The 11,303-nt window shown below is 46.8% G+C and overlaps 1 protein-coding gene across 1 annotated transcript in view; it reads right to left on the bottom strand.

The window, feature by feature from the left end:
• Positions 1-6,996: 6,996 nt before the first annotated feature.
• LOC119432745 (solute carrier family 22 member 4) overlaps positions 6,997-11,303 on the bottom strand; it is a 7,324-nt gene continuing 3,017 nt past the window's right edge. The window contains exons 2-3 of the mRNA XM_037699902.1: positions 9,797-10,606; positions 6,997-7,281 (exon numbers count right to left, since the gene is read on the bottom strand). Of these exons, the coding sequence (XP_037555830.1) occupies positions 6,997-7,281; positions 9,797-10,606 (1,095 nt within the window). The remainder of the gene's footprint in view (positions 7,282-9,796; positions 10,607-11,303) is intronic.

Genomic DNA, 11,303 nt, shown 5'->3' with positions numbered 1-11,303 from the left:
AAATACGCACCTTGGAGGCACAAGCCAGCTGGTTGCTCTTGAGAAAGGTCGTTCTCTGCAACGTTTCTGCAATTCCATCTTCTATTACCTATAATTCACACTAGGACGTTAGACGTCCGCAAGGAGCAAATTTTCCTGCCGCCACAATGCCAAGCCGCTCACGATTTTTTCTGCCCCCGTGACGCTTCGGAAGCGGCTACGATACAGTTCTCTAACTTTCTCGAAGACAACGTGTTTACGCCTGGTTACGCAATTTTTGCCGTCAGTGCTATCTGAAGAACAGGCGCGAACATATATTGTTCCCGCGCTTGTAGTTGACAAAAGAAGAAAAAAAAATAATGAGGAAGACGCTTTTCACAAGTCACAATTTTATACCGAATTCGCGCGGTTACGCCGCCTTATCAATCGTGGCAATGTGCCGCACAATTGTGTGCGCGTCCTTACTCATGAGACTTGACTGTGTAATTATTATCTCGACAACACTGGCCTAAACACTGTAATGCCCAACGTATCCTTCACACTATACGCTGTGTTTCACAGTTCAAAAGTTAAACTTCAATAAATCAAACTATTGTAGCGTCTTTATTACGCTGGGAGCCAGGTTGCTGCTGCGGATAGTTTGAAAAAAATAATTACTAATTAAATCATTACTACACTACATCAGCTTATACTAAAGCAACATTTCCTAGGGCTTTTACAGCGAAGCTGTTAAGGGCTCAGTCTCCGATGGTCGTGTCCGCGTGTAGAAAAAAAAACTCATTGGCCGTATGCTGTTAAGCGCACGAGGGACGCGCGCTTTCACGGGGAGCGAACGCACGGCGAAGAGTAAACGCGACTTCTTCCGTCGCGCGAAAGGCCGGGGGGGGACGGGAGGGAGGGGAGGCGACGTTTAGCTGCGCCACCAAATGCGTATCTTGCGACTGGGGCCAAGAGGAACGACGACTCAATCACAGTCTGAGAAGATTTAACTTAAAAGGCAGCGCTGCCGGTGTATTGTTTCATGACATTTGTTTATGGGCTGTCATTCTCAAAATTCTGAGGAGCTACATAAACATGTAGAAGCGCAATCAACGCGTAGAACTGTTGTCGACGGTGGCGGCGTTTTGCCCGCGTTCGCACCGAACGCGCGCGGCGTTGGTGACGTGTTTATGAAGAACGTGCCAACCTTTGCCGTACACTGTAGCTATGGTGGTATACCGTAGCGACCATAAGGCCATGGTCCCTGTGGTCACTAAATAAATGAAAACCGCCGGATCATATATATTTCTTATTCTTTAATAGTTCAAATAACCAATTACGCCATCACATCATTAATAGTCATAATTGGAAATACATAATTCCCACCATATAGTACAGCTTCGCTGGTCTTCCATCTCCACCCCAGTGAAAGGGCTGACAGTTTTTTTTTTTTTTAACTAATGTCCTTTTCGTGGTCACAAATGAAGGTCAACAAGTTGTTTTTTTTCCCCTAATATGAAACAGCGTTTGGGCATCACCAGCTTAATGAAACAGCCAGGCATTGCTTGTATATAATAGGTTTTTAGGGAGCACGGTGTCAGAATATTTAGGTGTTGACACTGCGCGCGTACGTGCGAGCGTCCATAGTATGTTCGGCAAGGCCCGGGCGCACCGATTAGCTCTGCTGTGAGCAGATAGATGGCGCCGCGGTGAACGGTCCGACGAAATGCATGAGCATTCCAGTTAACTTTATGCTTCTATGCATACAGCAAATTTTTCCTCAAAATGTTAACTGGAACGCCCAAGCATTTCGTCGGACACTGAAAATTAATATCTCGAAACTGGTTCTGTCCTGAGAATTCGTTCCAAACGGATACGCCTTAAGAGCTCAGCGGCTATAATTTGTAGATTGAAAATGCGCCATAAAATAATTAATCAAAATATAGATTACCGTAATTATGTTAATTATTCAATTAGGCGTTTTGATTTCTCGCGGAAGTAATGGCCTCCTCATCGAGTAGTTTAGATCAAGGATTATAATTGCGCTATCTGCCACAGGCAATTTTTAAAAATTTGGTGCAGCTAAAATGAAACGCCCTGTAAGTATATGCTAGAGCTAGCGGTGCTAAGCTCTGCCGAATTGCTGTTTGCAGTAACCTAACCGTCCAGATCCATCTATGGTGTTGCTCTTTGGCGTGGATAGTCTCGTTCTTTCTTGTTTTACTCCTCTCGACCCAGGTGGCGCCAACGCTCTCCATCACCCGTGCACTCCTTCCCATGAGCGCGGATGAACTTGCTCCGTGGCAAGTACCTGATCAGGCGTGAGGGCACCACCATAACGGCCGACGCCGTGCTGTGCTTCGTTGACGGCAGAAATCAGCTTGGATTGTCCATATAATTGCTATATGTCGCAACAAAAATACTAGATTGTAACCTAAGCGCTTCGCTTTGCACTTGCTCAGTTAGTTTGCGCGTTGTTAATTCGCACTGTACCCTCCAAATTGGATGTCCGCTTTTCGACAGTTTCTAGGCACGTAACTATGATGATGATGTATGGGATTTAATGGCGTAAGCGCCAATAATTGCCGAAGAGCGCCAGGCCAATGTTAATGAGTTCGAATTAGAGCGATGAATTACGAGTGGTGGAAATGACGTGGCTGTAAGTCCGCCTAAAAATAGTCGCTGTAAAGTGCATAAAATCTACATGTAATAAGATTATACAAATGACTAATGGCGTGTGCTATGAGCATGAAATATGCATTGCAAATAAATGCTATTATATGCAACATATGTCAAATGCAGTAAATGGCAAAAGCACTACTGCTTAAACAGAGCCCTTGAACCACAAGGGCGTGGAGGCACATGCTATACTGAACTACTGTCACAGCGGCATCCTGTGGAGAGAGGATGCGCTACGAATTTATTGAGCTTATAACATGTAGGACAACATCTTTCAAGAAAGCGAGGACTGCTTTTGTGTTAAAAAGTGGTTCTTTACCAAGAAACAGAGGGATGGAGTGGGACACAATAGCGGTATGCAAGAGGAAAATGTTTCCTTCTCTCTGTTTCGGCTTCCCGACACTCCAGGACGACATGGAGGACGGTCAGCCTCTCACCACATCGACCACAGGTTGGAGGCTCGTTACCAGTCAACATGAAATTGTGAGTACCATATGTGTGCCCTATTCTGAGACGACACAAGAGGACATCTGGGGCGCGATCTTGTACGCGTTCCAAAATGGAACGGAGGCGTTCCGTTCCATCGAGCCGCACACGATTGGTCAATTTGAACCGCGACGTTCAAATTGACCAATCGTGTGCGGCTCGATTCCGTTCCATTTCGGAACGCGTACAAGATCGCGCCCCTGTTCTTCGTGTTTCCATAGTGTATAGGGCCAGAAACCTAACTGTGGCTTAATCAAGTGGAGCTTATTTGTTTCAGTGTCCCACATGCGTTGCAGCGGCTTCGCAATTTCGTTCGCAAAAAAGGCTTGAGATCTGTGGCAGGAATAGTACTGCTAAGATTAGTAGCTTGAGATGTAATTGATGTGGCCATTTGGTCTGCTAGCACATTACCCTCGATGGATGTATGACCAGCAACTCAGCATATTGTGACATGTCTACCAGATGAGTAAATATTGCACAAATATGAGTAAATTTCAATGAAAACAGGATTTTTGTGTTTCCTTAAAGACAGTGTCTTTACAACACTTATGGAGTCCGTGAATATTATTGCCTTCTGTAATTTTAATTTCTTAATGTGTTTAACCGCAGACAGTACTGCATAGGCTTCTGCAGTGAAGATACTTGTATAAGAGTTCAATACGTCCGATTTAGAAAAAGAGGGACCGACATCCGCGTAAGATACACCAGCATGTCACTTTGACGCGTTAGTGTAGAATTCAGAACAAGAGTACTTCGATTGGAGTTCACGGAAATGCATTGCGATTTCGAGTTCAGGAGCGTGCGTTGTGACCTCCACAAAGGATACATCACATTGTATCACCTGCCACTCCCAGGGCGGTAATAGCTTACCTAGAGGCATTAGGCGGTGTTAGAGAAGTGGGACATCCATTTCTTCGCTAAGTTCTCTCACACGCAGTGAGAAAGGCCGTCTCACAGAGGGTCTATTATGGAAAAATGTAGTACACGTCAAATCGTTAACGGTTTGAAAACACGGATGTTCATGATTAGAGTGAACTTTGAGGAAGTATGTGTAGCTGATGTATGATCTCTGCAGATGAAGTGACCATTCATTCGATTCTACATATAGGCTTTCAATAGAGCTTGTTCTGAAAGCGCCGGTGGCCAGGCGGATACCTAGATGGTGAACGGGATCTAATATCTTTAGCGCGCTTGGTATTCCTCGTAGCCATGTAGTGTTGGTCGGGTACCGGGCTCTTGTAGGGCTATGACCCCTGGCGGCTTTGAGGATTGAGCGACCAATTGTGTCAGTAGCCCTTTTTTCCTTCGGTACCCACGGCAGTTCCATTGCCAAATTTCTAAGTTTTCTTTGACTTGCTCAAATGGACAAAATGACACCATACAAACGCTATGGGGTAACCATATAGACGCCACACCAACCCTATACCACATTACGTGGGAGTGCACGCTACACAACATAGAACACCATGACACGAACACCACGAGGGAGCAATGGGAGGCACTGCTGTCCAGCTCGGCCCTCGACGACCAGCTCAAGCTGATCCAGAGAGCAGAGAAGATGGCAAGAGCCAGCGGAGCCCTGGACTAGGGGCCCCGACCATTAGCGATGCCCCATTGGGGCAAGACAAAACTATCTTTGAATTAAAGTTTATCTATCTATCTTAGCGCGCTTGGGGCAGCAGAGTGATATACTACAGCACCATAATGCAGTCGCGATCGAATGAGGCTCTTGTAAAGATTCATTAAACATTTCCTTTCGCTGCCCCAAGTTGTGTGAGATAGAATCATTAGGTTCATTGTTTTCAGGCATTTTGCTTTGAGATAATTTATGTGGGGAATGAAAGTTAGCTTAAAGTCTAGTATGATGCCTAAAAACGTGTGTTCTTTGTTCACGGGTATTTGCTGTCGAGCAATGACGTCGACGAAACGACGAAGGCGGTATGATGAAGACGGCATGTCGACAATGGAGTGACAATTGTGAAGTTATGGGGATAGTATGACGACGACAGCGCGACGATGACGTCATGGGGGCAATGTGATGATGACGCGTGTATGACGTCAATACAGCGCGACGACGGTGTGCCGAGAACCGAATGACAAGGCTGGAACGACGACAATGAAACGACCCCGACGACATCACGGCGGCAGCCTGGCAACGAATGTATGACGACAACGGAATGAAGACGACGCCATGACAGCGGTGGCATAATCACGATCGATTGACGATAGCACCATCAGAACGGAATGAAGACGGAGCGACGAAGGACGTTATGAAGACGACGGAATTACGACAATCGGTCATCGCAATCGGTTACACTCTATTGCGCAAAAGAAACAGGAGTTTCCTTCGGTTTTATCGGCAATTCTAGCAACAGCTAGAAAAAAAATATTTCCTACTCGAATGTTCAGGCGCGCCTTAAATCAGAATCAACGGCAACTGTTTCGGCAAGTGATGTTCACTCGAGTGTTGAGAAAGCGCTGCGGGGTCTTACTTTTACGCGCGACTGCAAATCTGGCGTTCTTACCGTTTAGCCCTTCTTTCATAAAAGCTTCACCAAAATCTTGACGGACGAGCTGCGGCTTCTTGTGGATTAAAGTACTGTATATGCTCCCCTTGGGGACTCTATTGCGGGTAGCGCGGCTGTGACATCTGGTGAGAGCGCCGCGACTTGCGCCCAAGCGAACGTGGCCCTCCGAGATCTCCGTTGTCGGTCTACCACGGTGAAGGAGCAGCTAATTATAACAACATACCCCGCTCTATGAATCTTTTTTTTTTTTAGGCTACGCTAAACTAACTTTGCTACTGCAGATCATTTCCATCGTTGCATAACAAGTCACGTCAGGGAGTACTCATGAGTAATCTTACACGTGACATAATTGAAGTAAAACGGCAAGTGCTCTCATTTAACTACTATATCGTTACCAATGCACCCCGTGGGTACCGTCAATCAGATAAGTCATCTCGTCGGGGCCATAAGTATTACCAACATATTTGCCACACAATGCTCGTGAGCGTTCAACGACAAATAAGTACGCCCATAAATAGTGTGCTAAAATGTCATACACAGTCGATGGTACAGAAACCTTTTCAGAAAACTAACATGCTTGCTAAATTTCTCCCAGCGAGAACACTGCCAGCTGCGCACGCAAGCACTTCAAATAAGAGTCTGGCTAAAAGAAAAACAAAAAAAATCTGCACTTCAAAGGCAGCGATTGAAGTAGGAAAATCTCTGCTACATTCGTACGCGGCGCAACAAGCCACACCATAAATTAATGCGACTCAGCGCGTTAAAACAGCACCATCACCGTTGAAAGTAATGTCGCAGCTAAATGTACAATAAATGTTCGCGCAGAAATTACTAGCGAACGAAAAAAGAGAGAGAGAGAAAGGCGTATCCACCTACAGCGACATAAACTGTTCGGTAATGGCAATGATAAGTAGTCAAGTCCAAAACAAAGTCATTCGGTTACTGCCTGACCTGTCGTGCAAATTGAACCCGCCACAGCATAAATGAACACGACGAAACACTTCCGAGCACCATCCGAGATGACTGCGGGGATCAATCACTATATGATAACTTTGGCAATCAATGTTGGCTCTGGAGGGATGTGTCTCATTTAAGAATGCGACGCATTTGGTTTACACATTTTCGCACAAAAAGAAGAAAAGAAAACACGGAGGAAGAAATAAATACGAGTTTCCAGGGTTACCATATACAGCGACACGAACTTTCGTAAGCGCGTAAATGGCAACGAAAGGAGTTGAAAGTTGAAAACAAAACCGCTCAGTTATTGGCTATTGACCATGCAAAAGAAAATGTTTCGCCTATGTCGTGTCCGGCACGTCAAAGTTCGGCAAGGACGCACTGCCCTCTACTGCCTCGGGAACAACGAGTCTGGCGAGAGCCTGCGCTTCTTCGCCGGGCGCGGTGCCACGGCGGCGTTGAGCACGTCGACGCGGGTCACGATGTCGAGCAGCTTCTTATCGGACAGCGTCAGAAGTAGAAGGGAGAAGACGAGCAGGTTCACGGCCGCCACTCCCATGGGCAGCGCGCCCAGGTCGTAACGCAACCCGGCCTCGACAACCCGGAACGCCTCGGCCGCAATGGCGCCCAGCCTGCCGAAGGTGTACGCCCAGGAGAAGGCCACGCTGCGTACCTGATGCGACAGACCCGAATCAAGATGAATAAATTTGTAGGATTGTAGGCGTGTTTGCGGTACACCTAACCCTTATACTAAATACGGAAGATTGATATTTGCGTTGTCCATAAAGGCGTGCCTATAAATTGTGGGCGATATCACGGCATAAGCGCACTGTAGTAGTAGTACGCTTTATTTCCACAAAACAAAATATAGTATTGCGAAGGGAAAGTGTGTGGGGGAAGGGGGGGGGGGGGGGGCTGCTCGTGGTAGCTTGACCGGCCCCAAATACCCGTAAAAGAAAAGGAGCAGCAGAGCGGAAATACAGTTATTCGAATTGCTTACAATTCAAGCACTATAACATACCGTGCATAAACATCACAGATGAGAAAGAACAAAAGATGCATAAAGAACACCTACATGAATTTTCTAACCTTAAATGATAGCATATACAACTGTCATACGGTTTCTTATGTATTCAACTTGCGTAATAGTGAATACATTGAGATGCTGCGTGTCGATAAATTGGCTGCGATATCGCGATATAAGTGCACTGTCGTTCTATTTCTGATGTATTCAATTGGAAGTGTTGCGCTGACCTGAAACCACCAGCTACGATTCGGTCGTCATTGCGCCTAGCCCGCTGTGGCCGGGGAAGGGCACGATGCGAACCTAACGGCACATAACCTAAACAAGTTGAAAGAGTCGCAGAATCATATGCAGGGTATTTCATTTGAGCTGCACCAAATTTTTAAAAATTGCCTGCGCCAGATAGCACAATTATAATCCTTGATCTCAACTTTTAACTCGATGAGGCGGCCATTACTTCGACGATAAATCAAAACGCCTAATTAAATAACATAATTACGCTAACTAACACTTTAATTATTTCACGGTACATCTTTCAATCTACCAATTATAGCCGCTGAGTTCGCAAGGCGTATCTACTTGGAACGAATTTTCAGGACTGAACCAGTTTCGAGATAATTTTGCAAAGTGTCCGACAAAATGCATGGGCGTTCCAGTTAACTTCTTGAGGAAAACACTGTTTTATGCATTGAAGCACGTCTGTATATTGACGTCGAATTCCTCTGGGAGGTTCCTGTGCACAAAGTAAATTCAAGCTTTGAAAAGAAAATTTGTAAGATTTCGGCCTTGGTGGGAATCAAACCCGGGCCTCCGGGGTTGCGAGACGAGCTCGCTTCCCCGACGCCACGGCGGCACCACTGTTCTGGCTGACTAAAGGTGTGCCTAGTGCGTGCGTCATTGCAGACGTCACGTCGCAGCCATCTGGCTGACTAAAGGTCAGGGACCAAAGGGACTATAATGTTTTTCGCATTCCTAAACCTAAGCAGTCTGAAGTGTCTCTGCAGATTTTTTTTTAGTTCTGGTGTTGTACATATAGACGCATTTGCAGCATGCACCTAAAATATACATTAAATGCAGAAAAAGAAGCCTATAACGCTATGCGCCAGAACAATGCACATGGATTGTGCATTGTTTGTTTTTGCGATACGACGATATAAATGTACAGCTATACTATTACGTATTCAATTGCCATGCTACTTGTCTAGCAAATGTGTTGCGATAACATGATAAATATTCACTGTGACTCTTCTAATGTATTCAATTTTTAGTTCTTCAAAAAGAGAACTTTACGTTTTGTTTGTAGTCGAGCTGAGCAATGGTGTACAGGTATTAGCATCTCATTTTTTTATCAGGAAGGTTTACTGCCCTAAGGTAAGGACCAGAGAAATGGAGCGAAAAACGATAGGCGTAATGTTTAAAGAGTTCGACAGAGCGCCATGAATTAAAGAGCAAGCGAGTGTAGCTGATTTTCAAGTTGAGATAACGAGTAAGTAGGCCAAGTCATGTAATGCGTAGAGCAGATAACCAATGGTGAATTAGAGCATGGGGTTTTACGTGCCAAAACCACGACCTGATTATGAGGCACGCCGTAGTGGGGGACTCTGGTATAATTTGGACCGCCTGGGGTTCTTTAACGTGCATCTAAACCTAAGTACACGGGTGCTTTCGCATTCCGGCCCCATCGAAATGCGGCCGCCGTGGCCGGGATTCGATCCCGCCGCGACCTCCTGCTTAGCAGCCCAACACCATAGCCACTAAGCAACCACAGCGGGTAGTGGTGAAATATAGTAATAGAATGAGTGCCGAAGGAAAGGGAGGAAACAGCAGTCGAGGATGTCAGAGGATTCGGTGATGTGGCGACACTAATAAAATTGCAAGTACATGTTAGAATGAGCTGATGCAAGACAACAGTAATTCGGGATCGCGAAGAAAGATATTCGACCTGCAGTACAAATAAATTAGGCTAATGAGGATGCTATCTATGCACCTCCAAGGGTATGTAGCACCATTTGCGCCAGATCTTGCGATGCTATTTTACCTATGGTACGCGAGAAACGCGTTTGGTGAGCGTCATAGCTGCAATAAATGACTGGTAATTACGGCGACGTAACACGACAAATGTCGTCACGCTTGCCGTCTCTTAAATGTGTGAAGGTATACATACCTGCGTCGGGAACAGCGACACGGTGTGTACGCAGAGCAGGACGTAGGCGATGTTGAGGAGCAGAATACGCCACATGATCGCCAGCTGTGGCGGGAAGTTGAGACCCAGGAACCGGGACATGGTGTTGAAGAGCAGCAGGACCGAAGCGGCCACCAGGAAGACGACCAGAGGCGTCAGGCGGCCATGGTGCTTGATGATGAAGTACGCTATCGTCATGGCCGGCATGTTGCACGCGATTACGATCCACTTGATAAGGTTCACTTGCGGCACCTCCAGGCTACGGTAGTAGTAGTTCACGTTCACCATGAACCAGCAGCCGAACACTACGAAGCAGTGGGCCAGCATGGCGCGCGACCGGAAGTAGCTCGAATGCGTCGCCGCCTTGCACATGCCGGTGGCGTGTTCCGCTTTGCGAACAGCGTTGGCAGCACCTACTCCGTCCGAATCCGCCAAGCTTACCGCTGTCGGGGAGGATGCTAGCATCTCCTTGACCTTCTCCAGTCGCTCGATCACGATGTCGGGATCTTCGTCGTTCAGCACGGCGGCCCACAGAGCCACACGGCGGGCCTCGCGGAAGCGGTGGTTGACGATGAGCCAGTGCGGAGACTCTTCGGTCACGTATACCGTCCAGACCAGGAGCAGTGCAGGAACCACGAGACTCGCGTGGATCACGCGCCAGCTGAACGCCGCGTAAGCGACCGTCGCCACGAATACGGGCGCCAGGACCGAGGGCCAGCAGATGGCGAGAGCGCAGAAGGGCTCTCGGGGACCCGTAGGAGTCGACTCGAAGAGCAGCACGAAGGACACCACCTCCGGAACACGTGATAGAGGCAACTTTCAGACATCGACACGTCAATCGCATCTCTGGTCATTACTGTATCATCGTCAGAAATGAAGTCTCTGACACCGGTTCAGACAAGGGTAATTAACTCCAATGCCCTCTATGATCCTCGTCACGAAATCGCGCTCGCGCTGGACACTACATGGGACGCCTTATCACGCGAGTTGGCACTCCTGTCTATTTTACTCCGTGGGCATAACACTGATAGGATACAAAATAGTGTACGTGACGTCATGCGAACATCACGTATGCACAGAAGGCGCTCGTCTTCAGAGTGTCGAACTGAAACAATTTTCGTTCAAGTTTTCGTTTAGGTTACTGAAAACGGTTATTTTCAATTCAACTCCGGATTGAGAAGATAAAGGTTCAAACTGGTTCGAACAGGTTCAAGTTCATTTGAAAGGAATAATAATTACAGGAAAACAGCCATACATTTATTTTGTACAAAACTCGACGCTGATGCTAAGCTGCACGGAAAGATTGCGCGCGTTGCTTTTCAGGCGACACGTAGTTAAGAATTAATTATGCAGACTCAGCACCAATGCTAGAATTTACGTGAAGTGAAGCTTCACTGAAGGACAAGGAATCGAGGAAACGCAGAGAGTCCTCTGGCCTGATACTCTTCTCAGAGGGAAAGGGAAGCGGGAAAATGAGGAAAATTAGGAG

The sequence above is a fragment of the Dermacentor silvarum genome, chromosome 11 (assembly GCF_013339745.2).
Source record: "Dermacentor silvarum isolate Dsil-2018 chromosome 11, BIME_Dsil_1.4, whole genome shotgun sequence".
Classification (NCBI taxonomy): domain Eukaryota; kingdom Metazoa; phylum Arthropoda; class Arachnida; order Ixodida; family Ixodidae; genus Dermacentor; species Dermacentor silvarum.
The sequence above is the reverse complement of the archived record's forward strand: the minus strand, read 5'-3'. Positions and strand labels throughout refer to the sequence as shown.